We start from the raw sequence: 23,245 nt of genomic DNA on the forward strand, positions 1-23,245 counted from the left end.
GAAAAGATCGCAGTCACACTATGAGCACCTGGCGTCAGTGGGTGATACAAGCAGCATTAGAAATGCAGGGAACAGAATAACTTGGTCACGACCCTGCCTGACTGCTGTGACTGTGTATAGGGCAGTGGTAGATCCCGCTACAATAAATGACCGTGTGTTCCTGTTTCAAGCTGAATAAAGCCGTCTTTGTTAAAGTACTGAGACCCAGCCTCGTGTTTTGGGGTGCAAGACAAGGAGTCACACGTCACAAGAACTTGTGTGAGTAGGGGGAGTGATAGGATGATGAGTGTCAAGATGGACTTTGGTGAGACTGTACTTCATGGCATTTGTGCTTACAGTGCATCTGGAAAGTATTCACAGCGCATCACTTTTTCCACATTTTGTTATGTTACAGCCTTATTCCAAAATGGATTAAATTCATTTTTTTCCTGAGAATTCTACACACAACACCCCATAATGACAATGTGAAAAAAGTTTACTTGAGGTTTTTGCAAATTTATTAAAAGTAAAAAATCTGAGAAATCCAGTGGAGGACGAGAAAGCCAAAGACACTTTCTGATGTGTTGAAGATCTCATCTCTAAAGTTACGAATGGGGAAAGTGTGATAGGGCAGCATAAAGTTGGATGGTGGCTGGACTGGGAGATCAGAATTGGCCGGAGAATAAAACCAGAGTGAGCAACGTCAAGGACAAAGCGGTGGGGATGAGAAGAGGATGGGCTTAGGAACAGGTTTAGGGAGAACATTCTAAATGGAGCACAGGCCTTTGAGAGTGTGGAGGAATGGTGGGAGAAGAATAGCAAAGTTGTATTATTGTAAAAAAGCAGTTTTCTGAAAAGCACACAAAGTAATAGTTTCACACAGAAATCAACATAAAATGTCTGTTGCTATGTGCATTGGATTCCAGGAATACATGGCAGGCTGGCTTCCAAATGGTGGGGGACAGGGGCAGCAGCGGTGGTCGTAGTGCATCGCTACCTGGACTATACCTCTTGTCATAGTAAGTGCCGGTCCTCCGAGGTGAACGTTGCCATAGCCATGTCACCTACACAAACCTGCTCAGCACCACGATCAGCTCATGTTAGTACCGCACACTCATTTTCAGTCACTTGTATCAAAATTGGAGTCTGATAAGTCAGACATATATACATATATATATATTTATATATATATATATATATATATATATATATATATATATATATATACACACACACAGTGGGTATAGAAAAGAATCCCCCCCCTTTGATATATTCCCATTTTTTTGCTTTACATCCTTAAATGAAAACACACAAACTAATATTTTCTCCCAGCTTTACTTACTCAGTGCACCCTCTAATATCCAAGTGAAAGATATCACAGCTACAGTTCAGAAGAATTTTAAAAAATCAAAACAAAAACCTACTGAGATTAATAAAGGATCAGCACCACCAATGCCAATGTCATTTTGCTGACCCCCCTTTTACTTTAATGACAGGGTGGTGAGCGTTGCTGGTCTGCTATCTTCAGATCTTTCCACAGATTTTCAATGTGATTTAGGTCTGGGCTCTGACTGGCCACACCAGCACATTCACTTTTCTCTCCTTCAGCCACCGTGTGGTCCATTTTCCTTTTTTTCCCACTTGGCATCAGAATCTTCAAGGTGCATTCTGGCAAAGCTCAAACGAGCCTTCATGTGGCCTTTCTTGAGAATTGCGACCCTCCTGAACAAGCCACAATGGTGGAGCACTTGTGAAATTGTTGTCACATGCACCCCATTAATGACCACTCTGTGCCATCAAGTCCTGTAACTCCTTCAAAGTGGCCATTGTGCCTCTCAGTAGCCTCTCTTACCAGTGTCCTCCTTGCTCTTCCATCCAGTTTGGAAGGTCCAGGGAGCGTCCTAGTGGTACCAAACACTTCTTTATGATGGACTTTACTGGGCTCCTTGGGATTGATAAAGCCTTTGAGATGTTTTTGTCTCCATTTCCTGCCTTATGTATGTCCACAACTCTATCCCTGAGATCTTTTGAAAGTGGCCGACCACCCATAGTCAGGTGTTTGCTGTCAGTTGCACTACCAAGCAAGGGGATGAATGGACCAGGAACAGCTTCACTAGATAGATAGATAGATAGATAGATAGATAGATAGATAGATAGATAGATAGATAGATAGATAGATAGATAGATAGATAGATAGATAGATAGATAGATAGATACTTTATTAATCCCAAGGGGAAATTCACTAATCACACTCATTACAACTGATCACAGGTGGAAGGAAGCCAGTAACCAGGGTCTGCAATGGAAATGGTGGGCACTTACATCTGATTGAGTTTAGGTGGGGGGGGGGGGGGGGGGGGGGTCCTTTATTCATCTCAGAATTTCTTGTTTTTGATTTTTCAAAATTCTTCTGAAATGTAGCTGTGATATCTTTCACTTGGATGTTAGAGATTGCATTGAGTAAGTAAAGCTGGAAAAAAATATTAGTTTGTGTGTTTACATTTAAGGCTGTAAAGCAAAATAAAAATGGGAATAATTCAAAGGGGGGATTCTTTTCTATACCCACTGTATATATGAAAGGTACTATATTGTAGATAGATAGTTAGATAGACGTGAAAGCCACTATATAATGGATACATAGATGGATGGATGTGAAAGGCACTATATAATGGATAGATAGATAGATAGATAGTGTGAGAGGCAGTTTATCCCAGCCAACACCCCCGGGCCGCTAGATGGAGTCCTCCCTGCAATATGGAGGTGCCCCAAATTCCGGCAGGGCATCATGGTCAATGGAGTTCGCCCTGCTGGATACTGTGGGGGCCGCCAGGGGATGCTGCAGGTAGGCACAGGGATTTATATTTTCCTTATAGCCCGGAAGTACTCCCTAGTCACGGGGACAGAAGAAATGAAGAACTTCCAGGCTGAAGAAAAAGAAGAGTTTTCATCTGACCTGGAAGTGCTATGGAATCACATGGACTGAAGGACAGAAGCACTTCTGGGTCGACGACCATTTAAAGGACTGTGGGAAACCCAGCAGACTGAGTTTGGGAGGGAGTGTGACAGAGCTGCTGGGTGGAGAGGAGGATTGATTATTGTTTATTATTGATTTATTGTTGATTATTGAGTATTATGGAGGTGGAGGTGCTTTGTGCACAGTATTGAAGAGATTAAAATTATTTCTGATACTTTTATGTGGTGTCTGGACGTGTTGTCTGTGGGTTTGGAGGAGCGATAGCACCCCCTATTGTCACAATAGATAGATACTATATAATAGATGGATGTAAAAGGCACCATATAATAGATAAATAGATAGATGTGATGCGGTGGGTTGGCACCCTGCCTGGGATTAGTTCTTGCCTTGTGCCCTGTGTTGGCTGGGATTGGCTCCAGCAGACCCCCGTGACCCTGTGTTCAGATTCAGCGGGTTGGAATATGGATGGATGGATAGATAGATGTGAAAGGCACTATAAAATAGATAGATAGATAGATAGATAGATAGATAGATAGATAGATAGATAGATAGATAGATAGATAGATAGATAGATAGATGTGAAAGGCACTATATAATAGATAGATAGATGTGAAAGGCACGCTACAATAGATAGATAGATAGATAGATAGATAGATAGATAGATAGATAGATAGATAGATAGATAGATAGATAGATAGATAGATAGATAGATAGATAGATGATGTGAAAGGCACTATAAAATAGATAGATAGATAGATAGATAGATAGATAGATAGATAGATAGATAGATAGATAGATATGAAAGGCATGCTATAATGGACAGATCGTGTAAAAGATAGCCCTGCCACAGACAGACACGACATTAAATGTCCACAACACACAGTTTATTTACAATATTTACAGTGTTTCATGCGCAATTCCAGTCCCCACTAATCCACACGACTACTCAGTCCTTTCCTCTCTTTGGCCGCCACCACTCCTCCCTTGTAAGCTCCGTCTTCCTCCTCCCGACTCCGGCTCCTCGAAGGGAGTGAGGCGGCCCCTTTTAAAACGCTCCAGATGTGCTCCAGGTGCTCTGTGATGATCTTCCAGCAGCACTTCCCGGTGTGGCGGAAGTGCTGCCCTCCAGGGCTCGGGAACCATCCAGCCGCCCCCTGGTGGTGGCCACGGACCCCCACAGGGTTGAGCTTCCCAGCACCGTATCCGTGGCCCCTGATGGAAAACAGGGGGGCTGTCGTCTTGCGCCCAGGGGAGATATTGCCCCTCTCCCATTCTTTCCCTGCTCCAGGTGTCTCGGTGGGGCAGGGTCCCTGGTCGTCTGCCACAATAGATAGATAGATCTTTAGTTGTCCCTGTGGAAAATGTACGCTGTGTGATTTAGCTAAATGTCTTAACATTTGAGATTTTTCTCTTGCTTTACAGTACGTGCAGATCTCTGATTGTGTATTCCTTGCGTATTCTGAGTGTTTTCACCTGCAGACCGCAGTTTCTTCATACAACACAACAGCCGTGACGCCCTGGTGTGTGCACGTGTGTGGCCGCTTGTGTATGTTTGGCTGTGCCCACTGATGGACTTTGTGGATGAAGAACGAGACTTAGGGCGCACCAAGTGTTTTGGTTTGATTTCCACATGAAGGTATAGCATCTATCTTTGAAGTAGTATTAAAGGGTTATTAGATAAAATTAGATAAAGGTCAAGTGAAGAACAAGGCACAGGAAGGCTCTGGATGATTGCTTCAGAAGTGGCGGACTATCAGATACCCAGTGTGACTTGACAGATGTCATACACACACACACACACACACACACACAGGAACTCAAGAAGCATTGAAAAGTATTGCAAGGAACAAGAGTGCAGTAGAAATGGGACTTTAATTTTGGGGTGTGTAAGCTGGTGAGTGCTCTCTGGTAAAACACCTACGCAAGCTAATGAAGCAATCAGAGTTAAATGTCATTATTATGTCATTATCAAATGTCAAATGTTATTTCAGGACTGTTATGTAAATTCAGTTGTCCGTATATATGAGTCTGTAACTTTGCTTATTGACTCTTCCGTCACAGGCTGCTGTAATGGAGCGTATTCCTCTCTATGAAGACAAATTATAGACGCAGTGACAAGCATCCCCCTTTTCCTGGGATTAATAAAGTATCTATCTATCTATCTATCTATCTATCTATCTATCTATCTATCTATCTATCTATCTATCTATCTATCTATCTATCTATCTATCTATCTATCTATCTATCTAGTTGACGAAAACGTTTCTTTAATATACAGGATGTCCATTTAATAACTAGGGTGTGCTGGCACAGACCCTAGTGAGGACACACAGTACAGAAGCCATTTTTATAGTAATTTGAACAAAAGATCCCTTACTGAGGAGCAGAGATGCCTCTTTGAACGATAAATGTGGCAGCAGCAGCATCATGGAGCAAAGGGATGTGATATAACAGACATGTCCATGTTCAAAGACTGCAGACATGACATTGAGCTCCAGATGAGGGTCTCTGGCTGTGCCGTTACACTTGCTGAATGACTTAGTGAGTGTCTCGTCTGGACTGTGTATATCAAGGGTCTACTTTCAAGAGAAGGACCAAGTCATAATGACTTTTACGTTCGGTTCTGTTTCACTTATATACACCCTTTTTTGTTCCAGTACAGGTGTGAAGATGGTAAGGGCATGGGAGACAGAAAAATAAGGAGCTCAAGATGAGCTGCCAGTCTACCGGGCACACACATTCAGCACAGGGCACTCCAGGGTCACCTATCGACCCGAATGTGGACGCCTACTGCTAAGTCCGGTCAGTCATTGATCTCAAAACACTACTCTCTAGATCAGGGGTCTCCCAACACGTCGCTCGCGAGCTACCGGTAGCTCGCCAAAGGATTAATGAATCCTACGTAAATTTGAAAACTTGATTAGTCAATTAGAGGTGGGCGATCTTTCCAAAAAAAATCCTTTTAAACACAAAATCACGATCCACAATCTTAATTGCAATGCAGTGTGGCATACACTTAAGAGAATTTCCGGCCTCAGACTCATCAAGACCTAAGTAACACTTTATTTTAAATATCAAACAACTTTGAATTAAATTGTTCTCTCCTTCGCAAGCTAAGCGGGGGTAAGGGACACGCCCCGAAGCTGACATGTGAGCGAGGAAGGCCCCGCCCCCCTTCCCCTCGGCCCGACGCGTCTCACTCGGCTTCACGTTAATAAATCAGTACCGCAAGTGAGCTGCGATACATAGCGAAATGAGAGAAGTCGCAAAATCAACCGGAACGTTCAAGCAAATTATAGAAAAAAAACCCAATCTAAATCTCTTAAGCAGTTCTCTCGTGAAAAGCGGACAAACATACAGACATTGGATTTTATACATTAAACCAGAGAAAAGCCAAGCAAAATGACCCCTTTTATTGGCTAACTAAAAAGATTACAATATGCAAGCTTTCGAGGCAACTCAGGCCCCTTCTTCAGGCAAGATGTTTCTGTATTACATCTTGCCTGAAGAAGGGGCCTGAGTTGCCTCGAAAGCTTGCATATTGTAATCTTTTTAGTTAGCCAATAAAAGGGGTCATTTTGCTTGGCTTTTCTCTACATTCATAATGGCTAACACGGTACAACACCCTAGTACTATACATTAAACCAGTAACGGCGCATTGAATACACTTGACTTGAGCATTCCTAGTTTTTCTCCTCTTTCTCTGTACGTTTAGCATTCGTTTCCTCAGAGGTTGATGCGCTTGCTGCTTCCTGAGCAGCACTTCTTTACTCCACCCTAGCGGCCCGAAGCTTCTCTTCTTTCGTCAGCATCTTTTCGCGTTAAAACTAATTAAGTTAGTTTTTGTCTTGCAATTACTTAATTTTTTCACTTAGGCTGGCACTTAAGTGTTCAATCTGCATCAGGAATGATTTAAGATATGAAGAGGTAGGGGAAGTGACCGCGAAGGTGCTAGGGAATGAGAACAATGCGCGTACGCATGCGCCACACGCCCGCCTTGTTGCGCGCTGCCGAGAGTTGATTCTACAATAAAATAAAATAAAAATAAAAAGAGTAATAAAAATCATCACCCCGAAAGCGGGTAGTAGACATCACGTAGTAGATATGTACCAAATTTCAGGTCAATAGGTGAAACGGTTTGCGAGCTACAGGTGATTTAAAATCCTGGACAGACAAACGAACGGTATCCTTCAATAAGGGCGCACACAAAAAGGCGAGCTTCAAAAGGGCGACCTCAATTGAGCGCGGCGAATAAAGGCGTTCGTAGATAATTTAGATAATAATAGATAGATAATAATAGTAGATAATAATCAAATATCTACGTGGCATTGCACATAATCTACAGCTTCAAGTGTAACACAACAATGAGTAAGAGCAGAAAACAACGAAATATAGAGAGCTTTAGAAATAGTTCATTAGAAGTTCATGAATTAATTAATTGGATGTTTTAATATTCTTGCTTTCGCCTTTTTATACTTTCAATCATTGCCTTTATCTAATAAATTTTCTGTAATAATTTTGTTGCGTTTGCCTTTATTCGCCGCGCCCAATTGAGGTCGCCCTTTTGAAGCTCGCCTTTTTGTGCGCGCCCTTATTGAATAGAACCCAAACGAACAGCCACGGTAGCGTATTATATAGAAAGATATTAGAAAACCTTCAAAATAGCGTGCAGTTAAAGTCTCAACAGCATTCTCAGCATTTCTGGAGCTTAGTAGAGCGAGATAACTATAAGAATCTTCACCAAGCAGCTCTGCAAATGTCTGCTTTGTTTGGGTCTCCACACCTCTGTGAGTCTGACGGGAATCTCATGAAATCAAAGTTCAGAACACGACTGACGGACGAACACTGAAATGACTCCAGAAGAGTGAACTCCGCTCCACCACACACCTGCCTCTCTTGTTGACTCCATGCAGTGCCAGTCATCTGACTAAATATAAAACACGTCACACACGCAACTGGACATGTGAATAAAGTGACAAATCAATAAGGGATATCTCTATATTTGCAACTGGATTGTTTTGTTTTAACAGCAGTCATGTTTTAATTCATACTCTGGTTTCCTCCCACAGTCCAAAGACATGCCGGTTAGGTAGATTGGCGATTCTAAATTGTCCCTATTGTGTGTGCTTGGTGTGTGTGTGTGTGTGTGTGTGTGTGTGTGTGTGTGTGTGTGCCCTGCGGTGGGCTGACACCCTGCCCAGGGTTTGTTTCCTAAATGGCACCCTGCCTGGAAAATGAACCAGTTGTAATATGACCAAGCTGAGTTTACTCTTGAGCATGAAATCTAACGTGGTTTGTGCCCTTCAGAATGAAAACAGTTTCCATTTACCTTTTTAGTAAAAGGCGAGCTTTTAAGCCGGGCGGCACGGTGGCGCAGTGGTAGCGCTGCTGCCTCGCAGTTAGGAGACCCGGGTTCGATTCCCGGGTCCTCCCTGCGTGGAGTTTGCATGTTCTCCCCGTGTCTGCGTGGGTTTCCTCCGGGCGCTCCGGTTTCCTCCCACAGTCCAAAGACATGCAGGTTAGGTGGATTGGCGATTCTAAATTAGCCCTAGTGTGTGCTTGGTGTGTGGGTGTGTTTGTGTGTGTCCTGCGGTGGGTTGGCACCCTGCCCAGGATTGGTTCCCTGCCTTGTGCCCTGTGTCGGCTGGGATTGGCTCCAGCAGACCCCCGTGACCCTGTGTTCGGATTCAGCGGGTTGGAAAATGGATGGATGGATGGAGCTTTTAAGCCTGAGAAATCAACCCGTAAATGCACACGTTTAATTGCACATGTGTTAATATGTATGCTTACACAGTATTAAAAGACACTCAAAAATTAACATCATTTACCTTCGTTCCCGCGTTTGACTCGTGCTATAAATCTCTTCCTTGTTTTTAGTTCACGTGATTACGTAGGAGGCGTGATGGCACGATACGTGACTCCGCCTCCTCCATTAGAGTATATGGACAAAAAACAGGTTCCAGTTATGACCATTACGCATAGAATTTCGAAATGCCTAATTTTTGTAAGTAAGCTGTAAGGAATGAGCATGCCAAATTTCAGCCGTCTACCTACACGGGAAGTTGGAGAATTAGTGATGAGTGAGTCAGTCAGTCAGTCAGTCAGTCAGTCAGTCAGTGAGTCAGTCAGTGAGGGTTTTGCCTTTTATTAGTATTGATATATATAACTCCCTGCGTGGAGTTTGCATGTTCTCCCCGTGTCTGCGTGGGTTTCCTCCCACAGTCCAAAGACATGCAGGTTAGGTGCACTGGCGATTCTAAATTGTCCCTAGTGTGTGTGTGTGTGTGTGTGTGTCCTGCGGTGGGCTGGCACCCTGCCCGGGGTTTCTTTGCTGCCTTGCGCCCTGTGTTGGCTGGGATTGGCTCCAGCAGACCCCCGTGACCCTGTGTTTGGATTCAGCGGGTTGGAAAATGGATGGATGGATGGATGTTAATTCAATAGTGTGAGATACACTAGACATACAAAATGCACTTGCAGGTGAACTAAATAGTGTTTCTGATGTTTTAATGCAAAATGTGAGTTGTGGCAACACAAGCGTATTCAGTTTGTTTGGGTTGAAATCAGCGATGAGAATAAACGTTAGAAAACATGAGGAGCTCTCGGCCGTTTTCATTTTATAAAAAGTAGCTCTCAGGGGGAAAAATGGTTGGAGACCCCTGCAAATAAAATCCATTTGGACGCCAACATCTCAAGCTTACTGAGGACTGGCATTGTGTTTTTTTTAGTAAGTCAGTTAAAAATTAAAAATACAATAAACAGCACCAGGCAATGGAAATGGGGTGTTGGGTCAGTTAATTACAGGTGGAGTACAAACTGGCACAGGGTGTGGGTGGGTTTGGGTTTGATTTTTCATCGCCCACCCTAAACTCCAGTCGTCTCCTTGTGTTTCTCTCTGTCCTGTCATGAAGTGCTCAGCAGTCAGTTGTCCTCAGGGGGTGACACTCTCTCAGACTGCGGCACAGAAGCCTTTGTCTGAACCAAACCCCCCCCCCCCCCCCCATACACCCCCCCTCCCGCACTTCACGGGGTCTCTGCTTTGTGTTCAGCTCTTCAATGTTACATTTTAGACTGGCCGTTTTATTATTTATATCTTTTTTGCACGCCTGATGCCCCACATGTGTCCTTTTTTAACCAGATGACAGCCACAATGTCTTCCATCTATCATAGTATGACAGGCAGCCATGAGTTGCCACGAAAGCTTGCATATTGTAATCTCTTTAGTTAGCCAATAAAAGCGGTCATTTTGCTTGACTTCTCATTGCATCCATAATGGCTAATACGGTACAACACCCAAGTAATACAAAAAAAGAAAGAAAAAAAATGGAACAAATAGAGTGAAACAAATTTCATATTGGATTATTCATAAATAATATCCATGCAACAGTTTAATATCTACATTTATTCCAGATGTATTAAATGTATGCAGCTTTTGCGGTGAAGGTAATGAATGTAATGAACATGTTATCTGTAACTGTGTACATGTGAAAAGGTTTTGGTTTGCTTTAATGCAGGATTTTGGACAAAAAATGAACAGTGCAATTAAAAGAGAGAATGGTGATATCCTATTCTGTTATAACAAAGCATGTACTGTAAATACATCTCTGCATGTCATTTGCAAAACACTTTAACCATAAAATGAGAGTCAGTAACAGACTTCCAAACTATGATTTATTTATCCATCCATCCATTATCCAACCCGCTATATCCTAACTACAGGGTCACGGGGGTCTGCTGGAGCCAATCCGAGCCAACACAGGGGGCAAGGCAGGAAACAAACCCCGAGCAGGGTGGCAGCTCACCGCAGATGATTTATTTATTGATGACCTTAATTATTTTATATACTCTAGTAAAGCATTAAATTTGTTATGCAAATATAAATTTATTTAAAATGTACGCATACAGTTTAAATATGATATGTATGACAATGTTCCCCCAGGCATTATCTTATTTTATGAATAGTTTGTGTGTGTGTGTGTGTGTATATAGCAGTAATAAAAAAGAAAGAAAATGAACTGTTTTTAAACAATCCCCGGTCCGTCCAGTAGATGGCAGTGTCGACCCGTTTGCCATCACTTTTTCCAACAACTGTCGTTCGAGTCGCTCTTTGATGACTCGTCTTGTTTGTCTTTGTTTCATTCCGCCGGCCACCTGCTCGGACTGCCATACAAGACAAGTGTGTGCACGTCAGAGATAAAAGAAACATAAAAGGAAAGAAAAGGAGAAAGGGTTGTGAAGAGGAGGACTGTCGGTAAGTAACGGAAGCGAAAATACCAGATGGATGGGAGAGGAAAAGAAAGGACGAGGACATGAATGTCAGGGAGACGGAGAAATAAGGTCATCATGGTGGGGGGGCGATTATTGACAAGAGAGTGAGTGAGTGAGAGAGAGAAATAAATAAAAAGGAAGAAAAGAGAGAAACACCGCGACAACGGAAGAATCTCGGGAGTCTACGCCAACCCAACAGTTTTAAGAATGAGCGTCACCCGCCTGCTTGTCTCGTCTCACGATCGCCATTCTGCCCGAGATCAGAATGCGCAGGAAGTCACGAAAATCCGAAAGTCCAGCTTTTTTTCTGACATTTTGTACAGCTAGTTGTGCAGTTCAACGAAACCAAGAATTTTCTGTCAAGTAGCATTTAAAATACGAACAGCATTGGGACATGCGGACAGGGCCGGATTTAAACCCGAGGAGGGGATTACGGCTCCGACATTAAGTGTTGTAATGTATTTCCAAGTGCAATAAGAGTAATAAAATCGTAACGCCATCATTTTAAAGAATTAATGAAGCCGCCCGGAAGTCGCAGTCTGACTCGGTGGATCTTGAAGCGGCTCGACTCGTCCGTTAAAGCGTATGATGTGGCGCCTGTCACTTGAACAGCTTTATTCTACCATTTTATGCAAACAGCGGTGCGAGTTTAACTAAACCATGGTTATTTGTTGAGTTTACTGACACGCAGAATTATACAGTAAAGGGGCTTCAACAAACGGGCTTCTCCTTCCGCCATGCACTGCCGACTGACTCGATAGGCCCACTCGCCAGCTTCATGCACAGCGGGTATGCTGCGGCGACACTTACGCGGTACTTTATCGCGCCCAATTTAGTACGTGGCAGGGCGTTATTATTAATCAAAGGTATTAAAGATATATGGCCTGTCTGAACTGTGAAAATGTCCGAGTCATACAAGTATTTTGAAAACTTTTTACATATCCAAACAGCGGTTAGGCGTTTTTTTATTTATTCTTCAGTTTGCACGTAGCGAGTCTCCGAATTTCTCAGGCGACCGACTGAAGCGGTCCTTTATGCCCCAGGAGTAGGACGCTGCCAAGTCCGCTGCTGTCACTGCAGCACTCACAGAAGGCAAGGATCTGCGCCACTGAGTTCTCTAAGGGTTTGCGCCTGTGCGGGACCCCCCCTATCCACACTGTATTTGAGTTTGGGAGGTCATTTAGGGTGCGAGGCATATCTGTGAGACCGGGGTGCTGCTGCTGCTGCTACACAAGCTTTATATGCAGCGCGTATGCCGAGGTATCACTACGCAGTAAAATAGTCCCTCACATGCAGTAAACGCGGTGTTACGTTCATTGTAAACCTTTCATTTCTTCACAGTCGCACCGTTACAGCAATCCTTTTATACACTCTGTAATAAAAATAGAAAAGCGCCGTATGTTAAAAAAAAATCAAGAGAAAGACTTCTTGGTGTCATAATAATATCTAATTAATAATATCATCATAATGATCAACCTTTTCCATCAATGAATCTATCCTTAGATCATTTCTGCTATAAGCATGATTAACAAGTTATTCATTTTCTTAACCTGCTTATTCAAGGCAGAGTTGTAGGGCAGCTGAAGCCAATGCCAGCAAGAACAACATCTGGACAATAATAATATTCTAATGGATAATGATATTGTAAGCCTGTTTATTGTTGTTACAGTGGCTGTGAATGATCACGCATGCTCCTTTGAATGAGAAAAAGAGGGGGGGGGGGGGTTCGGATATGTGGGGGATGTGATTTTTTTTTTTATCTCTCTGCAGTCTCGCTCTCTGGCTATGAATAAAAAACACTTGTGTTATCTTATATTGGACTCTGTACAGTTCTTGCTACCTTCCAGTCCAGTTGCCTCAGGCACGCTTACTGTATTATTATTATTATCATCAACATCTGATTGAGAAAAAAAAAACATAGCAATGTTACCGTTACACGTAACGCAACACCGTGTAGAAATGTAGTGGAGTAGAAAGTCCAGATATTTGCTCTAATGTGTAGTTGGCTAACATTCAGAAGTATCCACAGCTCCATCTACTCAAGTGGTGACAAACTGTAATTGCACTTCATTATCTCCCAGCACTGCCGGTCCATCACAGGACACGCTCAACCATCAGCGCCCACTTTACTGGACAAATGTGTATTTGGGAGGTTGGAGAAACACTGGAGGAGCAAAACAAACAAAACAAAACTCGGGATGCTGGTGACCAGCACAGAATTAGAAATGGACCTTCTGAAGGTGTGAACAGAATCGAGTGTAATAATAATAATAATAATAATTCTTTACATGGTCCTCCCTGTGTGGAGTTTGCATGTTCTCCCCGTGTCTGCGTGGGTTTCCTCCCACAGTCCAAAGACATGCAGGTTAGGTGGATTGGCAATTCTAAATTGGCCCTAGTGTGTGCTTGGTGTGTGGGTGTGTTTGTGTGTGTCCTGTGGTGGGTTGGCACCCTGTCCGGGATTGGTTCCTGCCTTGTGCCCTGTGTTGGCTGGGATTGGCTCCAGCAGACCCCCGTGACCCTGTGTTCGGATTCAGCGGGTTGGAACATGGATGGATGGATGGATGGATTCTTTACATTTATATAGCGCTTTTCTCACTACTCAAAGCGCTCTTCACACAAGGAGGACCCAGAGAGCGAACCCCACAATCTCCTTACTGTGTGTAGAATAAGCCTGTGAAATGGATTTTAACTGAATACTCCTGGCTGTGGGGGCCAATCAGGTGCAGCCTGTAGGCATTTATTGTATTTTTTTTTTTTTTTTTTTGGAGGTTTAAAGAGGGCTTCTTCTGATCCTGAGAAGTCATTTTGGGGCTGGGCTGAAAGTGACATGAAAGTGTCTCCATGACAGAAAGAAATACGTGCCAGGAGTATGAGAGAGAAATGAAGAGGAGTGACAGGAGGAGCGCTTCTGAGTAGGGAGCAGTGATCAAGTGGAAGAGCCACCCCTTCAGACTGGGGGGCTCAACAGCCATTCAGTCAGGTCCACCGAGGCTGTAGGTGGGTTTGTTAATGTTGTTAATGGCTGTCAAACGTGACTCGATACGTGTTTGTGCTGAATGCGTTCTCTTCGGTGTCTCACTGTAATCGAGGTGTGGCGTATCACTGCGTTACAGGCCGAGTCTCTTTGAAATAGTGGTCTTAGTTTAGGTCAAATCGAGACTTCAGATCTGGCCCAGTTAACATTTTGAGTAGATCTGAGCAGACCTTCACTGCCAGTATAACATTAGTCAAAAGGAAGAAGCCTGATTTTTCTGCCCTTTCCCTGTTTCCTTTGTCTCGATCAGTTGTTTCCATTTCTAGTTGATCTTGAGAAGTTTCTTGGGCTGCCACAGTGGGTTCAATGCATTTCAAATCTCACAACAAAAACTTTAGTTAGTTTTTACTAAACACAGAAAACTAAGTTAACTCTTAAATGTACTCCTGTTATTTTTAGTGACTTCATAAAATAACAACATCACTTTTATTTTTGACAGATAGAAAGAAGCCTCCTTCCCAGTCTTGCAATGAAGGGTCTAAAGGCTTCCAGGCCAGGGCTGTCCATGTGAGAATAGAAATCTTAGAGGAAAAGTGCCGACACTCGGAAAGAGAGAAGAGTGTTACACGAAGCCATGGCCTCTAGTGTGAGCAAAAAAGCTGCCCACATTAAACAAGAGGACTGTGAATGGGGTGCGACAGAGGACTTGTGCGTGAAAGTGGAGGACTGCGAAAGAGGGATCTCCGCTTTTAAAGAAGAGGAGTGCAAGGGGGAGATTATTGAAGTTAAAGTCGAGGATCTGGAAGATTTCCTAGTTAGTCCTGAGCTGCAAAACCTGGAAAATGGGAAGATTTTGAAACAGGAGATTTTTGAAGACTCTCATTCCGGTTTACAGCGTTGGGTCACCGACACGGCACATTGGACTACCCAGCAGGGTTCTGTGGAACCAAAATCTGAGCTATCTGAATATGAGGTGAAAATCACCGAAGGAAAAGAGAAAGAAGAAGAAGATGAGCAGCAGCAGTCATCTAGGAGTGCAGGGATAAGTAAGTAGTGTGATTAAAGTCGTGCTCTATCTGGGTTTGGATGGATGTTTTTTACTTTCTCGTATACAAAGTTTTGGGAAAGTATTGTAATCGTCCGAAAATCTGACCTCGAGATTTTGATGAATCTCAACATTTTAGACCTCCCTGAGTCCGAAAATACCATTTTTGGAATTATTTCTGTGTGTAAACACGATAACTTGAGTACACAAGTATTAATTACAACACGTAGATTTCTTTCAACTTTTGAGCTATTTCCGCTCACCAGAACTGATACTTTACCTGAAGACATACACAAACAGAGACCAATGTAATGACTAAAATTAGCCGATTTCACGAGTAATAAACTGTAAAGGTTTTTGCAAAGTCAAAACACTGAAGTGGCCAGCATATGATTTTCCTATATAAAGCTGTCATATCAGCAGTTATTATGTTATCTCTAATATTATGTTTTAATACATTTAAAGAATTATGTCTCCCAAAATATGTGTTCTATCAATTCTGCTCCAATTAGTGAACAGAAATGCTCAAAACTCCAAAAATCATTCCATCCAAGCAGTGAAAATCTCCTGCAATGATTTTGGTCCAAAGTCCAGCGTCATTCAGATGGAGTGACCTGTCTGTGCCGGTGGTGTCCACAGACTCACATCCTCACACAGGCTGACGTTTACTATGAGAGTGGATTTGTAAAACAAAACACTGACCTTATGCTGATTATTATATAAAATACACCTACAGAATGTGTGAGGAGACTTCAATGATTCGGTGTGTGCTTAGGTCAGTCAGTCATTTGCTGACTGGCTTAGTTCTGAACAGGGCCATGGGGGTCTACTTTAGCCTATCCCAGCTAGAATAGAACACAAGGCAGAAACAAACCCTGGACAGGGCGCCAGTCCATCACAGGGTGAACACACACACACACACACACACACACACACCAGTCACACAAAGGGGCCAATTGAGGATCACCAATTCACATCACCAGCATGTCTTTGGACTCGGGAGGGGGGGGACCAGAGCACCCAGTGGAACCCCACGCAGACACTGGGACAACATATAAACTCCAGGACCCACGATGCAAAAGCTGGTCTCTTTATTGTGAGGCAACAGTGCTACTAGGTTAGGTTAGGTTAGGTTTAGGTTTATTTGTCATATATAGGTTAACACAGGGTCAACATACAATGAAATGTGTATGACGAGAAAAACAAGTCACTCAGCCTAGATCCAATAAAGCTAAAAAATTTAATCGGACCACATCGGGACGCAATCATTTTGGTCCTAATAACCGGCTGGTCCGATTACAGGAACATGCCCTATACATGTGCAACCAAGATGGGACGTGCTGTAAGTAACATATTAAAATGTCATTATGACTTTTATTGTGCTGCACACTCGTATGGCGAACGTACAAACAAGAACTACGTACATGTACATGTACGGATGCTTACAACTTTGTTTATTGAAAAAGAAATCTACAAATTCTGCGAAATGATCTACACGACACTCAGCATGCGAAGCACAATAAAAAAGGTTACATTACCAAATTCCAGTCAACGTTTGAAGAACTTGTCTAGTGTGATCTGACGCATTCTGTTGAACAAAATCACCACAAACATCTAGCGCATCAATGGGACTGCCTTCATTGAAATAGCGGCGCAAAGTTTCAATGCATTTCCTGGCATCCCGTGTTGTCACTTGCACTAACTCATTAGGGTCATCATCATCACTTTCCTGGTCTTCCGATTCTGTCATGTGTTTCGCTGCAATTCGAGCAACAATTGAACCCATTTCACATTGTGTCCATTCTTCTCGCAGCTCATTCTCTTGTTTTAACAAGTGCAAAATTGTAGTCTTTGCCAAGCCGGTAATTTGAACCAACTGACGCTGCCTAGTGTTTGATGGTTGTTGCCTGATCTGATCCTGGAAATCAATTTTTTCAGATAACGTCAAGTCCCACCGTGGCATTTTGGCAGGGGAGACAAGACACGCACAGTTCACAGACTAAAAGAGTTCTGATGAAAATCTTGGTGTTTCCGGGTCAAGATGTGGCCACAAAATGCTCGTCATTCAAAGCTTTGGCGCTAAAAGCATCCAGTTTGACTTTCTTGAAGCAAAAGCTTTCTCGTGTAAACTTTAATCCTTATTGACAGGAAGGAATTCCTTGCACGGACACTCTTGTTTTACGCTCGACTTCATGTCGCCGGCTACTGGGCGGTCCGTTTTAGGAAAGAACGGGCAGGCATGTTCACCCCCCACTGGTTTGCACTTGGTACAAATTTTCCGACTTCCTGACCTTTGATAAAAGCATAAATTCTCCTGGGGAGCCCGGGGATCCTCCCGATGTCGCTGACCCGCTTTACATCCGCTTTCCGCGGGCGACTTGTGGCTTCTTTTTCTTATTCTCTGTCACGTTCTTTGGTCCGATTAAACGGAATTTTGGTCCAAATAAGCAAACAATATTAGGCTTATTTAATATGATCTGTTTCGGTTCTTTAGGATTTGGTCCGAATAAGCGGCTGGTCCAATTAACCGGAATCGACTGTATTAGGTTACAGGTAACATCCCATAATATTCTCAAACACTGTTAATTCAGGTCAGAGTCCCACATGGAGTAAGAGCAACAACATCAGACAGCAGGCCTATAGGGGGTGCCAGTCCCACCCATCCCGGACCCCTTCATCTAGACCACGGGTGTTGAACTCCGGTCCTCGAGGGCCGCAGTGGCTGCAGGTTTTCATTCTAACCATCTTCTTCATTAGGGAGCTGTTTTTACTGCTAATTCACTTCTTTTGCTTTAGTTTTAATTCACTTGACTCAGGCCCCTTAGTTGTCTCTTTTTCCTTAATTAGCAGCCAAACAATAATGAGAAACAAAACAAGCCACCATATGACCAGCTCACCTGTGCCCAACACATAATCTATATATATATAATTCACTAAGCCGGAAGACAAGTAGCCACCCATGGAAAGCACGCCAGAAGGGGCGTGGATTCACTAAGCCGCCCATGGCGCACGCTGGAAGGAGCCACGCCCACCAACTCTAAGACCATTGGATACGACGAAAACTCACAGAGCCACGCCCACCAACTCGGACGCGACGACTGGGAAAAAACGGCGTCATTTATGTTCATCTGGGCTACAGTACACATGCATCTCTGAGCCACGTTGACTGTTCATAGAGGCATGTTTGTTGTGGATGTGAATGGCTGTTTGCAGCGTGTAAAACAGTTTGCGAGGGGTATCCCATGGGATCCTTAAAACAATCCTTTAAAACTGAAGTTAAAACACAATGAAGGAAGCAGTCTTTAAAAACCAATAAGCCCTGTGCCTGTTTTTTATTAGCGTCTCACCTGCTTCACCGATGCAGGCCCTGCAACATGTCTATTGAGTCTAGAAAACATGATCAGCAAGTCTTTGATAGGCTGCAACAAAATGATGAAAGAACGGGCGCATTTTTTTCACACAAGCTGGGTGGGTGGGTGTTAGTTAGTTAATTAGTGACAAATTAAACGCGTGTGCATTGTACTTACTGAAAGCAGCGTTACAGATTTTGCAAATGTTCATTTTTTTCCCTCTGCTTAAAAAACATTACAAAAACGGCGTGATTATGCGGCGTATACTACCCCGCGGGTTGGTATGCAGCGTGTAAAACAGTTTGTTTGTCACAGATAATTTGCCTTTTACTTTTACATGAAGACAATTTCCTGTTAGATTTGCCTTTGCGATGACAATTAATCAGGCACAGGGCCAAACTTTCAAAAAGATGTGACGCACGCACCACCATCGCAAACTGTTTTACATGCCATGGTCTTAGAGTTGGTGGGCGGGTCTCCGTGAGTTGCTCTTGCGAGCGGGCACATGACCAGGCGGTGTGTATGCTTTGAGAACGAGGTTGGACACGGCAGGACCATGTAAGAAGAGGCATGTTTGTCGCGGAACTGAATCGCTGAATGAGCGTGCGACGGCGGTCCTCCAATTGTCAGTCATGGACAATTGTATGTTTCCCTCTCAAAACACAATGAAGGAAGCAGTCTTTAAAAACCAATAAGCCCTGTGCCTCTGTTTCATTAGCGTCTCACCTGCTTCACCGATGCAGGCCCTGCAACAGTCGAGACGCTCTCTCAGCAGCTGACCTTCTACACAAGCTGTGGGTGTGTGTGTGTGTGTGTGTGGGTTAGGTGTTAGTTAGTTAATTAGTTACTCGAAGGATTTCAAGATTTAATATGCACAAGCGGTAACACTGCAAAAGCAGCCCAAACCAGAAAGCATCGTTGCAATGTTACTTTTCTTGGTGGCTTATTACATTAAGGATGTTTCACATGTTCATTGTTTCCCCTGTGCTTAAAAGACATTAAAATAGTGTTTCTCAACTGTGACTACAAGTACTGACAACTGTGTCATTCAGGAAGTGGTCACCCATCAATACATAATTATGTGGCGTATGCTACGCCGTGGGTTGGCTAGTATCTAATAATAAAGAAAGGTGAAGGTCTCAGTAAGGTTTGGTCTCTCAGGTCACCAAAACATTTTGACGGTGTTCTTAGAAAAAACAGAAAAAATCAACAAATTTGGGGAAAAAAAAAAATGCAGAGTGAGAGCAGCAACAAGCCATTGAATTAAATAACGGGCTTAATTAACAGCAAGAGTCTGTTTCTCATTAAGAGACTGTTTGGAGTGAAATTGGTTGGAGTTTAAAATCCCAGTTTAACTGTTGGCTCAGTTCTGTTTGGCTGTCATTTAATGAAGAAAGGAATCAATTCGGAGGACTGAATCCTTGAAAACAGGGCTATTGAAATGAAGGGAAAAGGAATTAATTAGCAGCGAAAACTGCTCTCTGATTAGGAAAAGGGTTAGAATGAAAACCTGCAGCCACTGCGGCCCTCCAGGCCCGGAGTTCCACACCCCTGATCTAGACTCTTACCCAATACTGGACCAGTTTAAAGTCCCCAGTCCACCCGACCTGCACATTTTGTGAGAATTTTTAAAAAAATAGAATTGAAGTCTCCTGAGGATGACTTGTGCAGACATACATGTGAAGCCTATATGGACAACATCTGGGTGCAGGTTTTGACTACATGACAATGGACCCCTTAGATAGCAGAGAAACACAGACTGACCTGCCACACTCCACTTGCCGTTGATAAGCTGACCACCCTCTTCCCCACTCCCGTCCTTATATGGTAACTCCACAAAGCATTGGACATGAGACACTGAGCCTTACTAATGTAACAGAAGACACAAATGTTCTTATCCAATAAATATCAATAAAAAAGAGTAAACCCACATTCAAGCCCCAGGTTGCCACTGCTGTAGGTCACCTTCCCACCCGGGCCCCTCTCAGTTACTCCACAGTACCATGTCATGGGTATAAATGTGAATGAGGAATGAGATCAAGCTTAATCACTGAAGATGACACATCCATTGCAGGGTCCACTTAAAGAACAGGACAACAGCAAGAAAATGAGAATTAGTAAGAGCAGTGAAAATAACAAAAGAGTGGTAATGGTGACCACTGGACTTGGAGGGTCTTGAACTTGAACTTTGGCTGAATCCTCATGAAAGACACCTGCCAACAGATCCACTTTTCGAAGCTCTTTCATCCTTTTTCAGAATGTGGGGGTCGCAAGCTGCTTTGTAAAGTGAGGCAGACATCAACCTTAATAATGGATGCAAGTCCACCGCAGGGCACACATCCACACTCGGGCACACCAGATGGCGATTAACACGGCAGGCACCTCTGTGGGCCATGAAAGCAAGATGGAGAAACTAAACAGAGAGCTTGAAAACATGCAAAGTCCACACACACAGTGATCAGACCAAGAGTGGGGCTGAGGGGTGAGGCAACAGCACAAACTGGTGTGAAAAATACAAAATTTGTTGGGGGGAAAACACACTGAACTGTTTGTGTTATTGCAGATTTCAAGATGAACTGCAGCTTCTCTACATCTTCGTTGGCTCAGCCCTCTCTTCAGTGTAGACTCCAACAGAAACAGGACAAGGAGAAGGTGAATAAATCATCAAGAGGATCAGAGAATTTGACAGCAGCCTCTTTCCAGGGCGGATCTCTTACTGCGGACAAACTAACACAAACGGAAGACATCAACGCTGATGAACAAGTAGTGCATAATACAGGGCAACGGGTCTTCAATGCCAGACGAAAGCGTGGAAAAACTTTAAAAAACAAATCTGACTATAAAGATAAGTCAGTTCACACAATTCAGAAGCAGCATACCTGTCCTGAATGTGGCAAAGTATTTTCACACAGAAACAGTCTACACCGACATAAAAGAATTCACACTAAAGAAAAGCAACTCTGCTGTCCAGAATGTGGCAAACAATTCCCCCATAACCGTGATCTCCAGCGGCACATACGCGTTCATAATGGTGAGAAGCCATACAGCTGTGCCGAATGTGGCAAACGATTTTCAGACAACAGCAGTCTTCAGAATCATACAAAAATTCACACTGGAGATAAACCGTACTTCTGTTCTGAATGTTCTAAAGGATTTACATTTTTAAATACATTTCTTGACCATTTGAGAATTCACAGTGGAGAGAAGCCTTACTGTTGTAGCGAATGTGGCAAACGGTTCACACAACGAAGTGGCCTACGCAGTCACATCAGAATCCACACTAGAGAGAAACCTCACTGTTGTTCAGAATGTGGCAAAAGATTCTCTCATGGCAGCACACTTCGGAGTCACACACGAATCCACACAGGAGAAAAGCCATACCGTTGTTCGGAATGTGGTAAAGGATTCACTGACAACAGCAATCTTCGGCAGCATGAACGAATTCACACTGGGGAAAAGCCATACGGTTGTTCTGAATGTGGCAAACGATTTTCACAAAGAAGAAGCCTCAGCTGCCACTTAAACATTCACATTAGAGAGAAGAGAATCAGCAATGAACTAGCTGTGGGGGAAACAAACAACTGATACAGTTTCGGGGGGGTGCTGAGAGAAACTTCCAGAATGTCTGGTCTCCCTACCACTTCCCAACACTCTGTAACAGTGATGCCTCTTCTTCCAGTTTGAACAATCAGGTGTTATGGCAAGGCCTAGCTGTACATTTACAGAAATAACAATTACAGTAGTGCAAGAGAAATGTCCTGCCTGAAGTGTGACGGTTAAACACACCAAAGCCATTTGGAGAAATTCACACTGAGAGAATCCTCATTGGTGTTCTGAATGTGGGGGAAACGTTTCTTACCAAAAGGTACACTTCTGCAACACATGAGAATGTGGGTTTAGAACAGCTCTTCATACTTCAGCAATTACTTAATGGACAGATATACTTAGGTTCTAGTTTTGTTTTGATCTTCTTTGTATAAACAAATCTGTGTTATAATTACTTCTTATGTAATTTGTAGGGCTGGGAATCAATTAAAAAATGTAACTAATTGCATCATTGTATGTAATTAATTGTGATTAATCACATCTAACATTAAAACATCCATCCATCCATCCATCCATTATCCAACCCGCTATATCCTAACTACAGGGTCACGGGGGTCTGCTGGAGCCAATCCCAGCCAACACAGGGCGCAAGGCAGGAAACAAACCCCGGGCAGGGTGCCAGCCCACCGCAGACATTAAAACATGTAATCATAAAATAAGCACCTAAATCATGAAGTAAATACATTTATTTATTTGGCTGACACTTTTTTCCAAAGTGGCTTACAACATTTAAGATACAATCGATTACATCTCTTTTTAGTCTTTTGCAATTGGAGCACATGAAGTCACTTACTCAGGGTCATGATGGAAAGAGTCCTTTGAGAGGCCGAGGAATGAAGAGAACGAGAGAGAGAGAAGGTTGGATGATTCGGAGATAGTGAATCAGGAAGTGCAACGGATTAGCAAGGAGGAAGTAAAGACAGTGATGAAGAGGATGAAGATTGGAAAGGCCGTTGGTCCAGATGACATACCTGTGGAAGCATGGAGGTGTTTAGGAGAGATGGCAGTGGAGTTTTTAACCAGATTGTTTAATGGAATCATGGAAAGTG

The 23,245-nt window shown here is 43.2% G+C and overlaps 1 protein-coding gene across 3 annotated transcripts in view; it reads left to right on the forward strand.

Annotated features, from left to right (window-relative positions):
* The window catches only part of LOC114641662 (gastrula zinc finger protein XlCGF57.1-like), a 46,793-nt gene extending 24,154 nt beyond the window's left edge, over positions 1–22,639 (forward strand). Inside the window, exons 1-4 of one of the 3 annotated variants that reach the window (XM_051927552.1) lie at positions 11,082–11,201; positions 13,990–14,151; positions 14,699–15,241; positions 21,154–22,639. In XM_051927552.1, the coding sequence (XP_051783512.1) occupies positions 14,830–15,241; positions 21,154–22,175 (1,434 nt within the window). In that variant the 5' untranslated portion in view covers positions 11,082–11,201; positions 13,990–14,151; positions 14,699–14,829 and the 3' untranslated portion in view covers positions 22,176–22,639. Of the gene's footprint in view, positions 1–11,075; positions 11,202–13,989; positions 14,152–14,694; positions 15,242–21,153 lie in introns of those variants that run through there. The other 2 variants (XM_028790686.2, XM_051927553.1) reach the window with 2 other exon arrangements.
* Positions 22,640–23,245: the final 606 nt, after the last annotated feature.

The sequence above is a fragment of the Erpetoichthys calabaricus genome, chromosome 5 (genome assembly GCF_900747795.2).
Source record: "Erpetoichthys calabaricus chromosome 5, fErpCal1.3, whole genome shotgun sequence".
Lineage (NCBI taxonomy): Eukaryota > Metazoa > Chordata > Cladistia > Polypteriformes > Polypteridae > Erpetoichthys > Erpetoichthys calabaricus.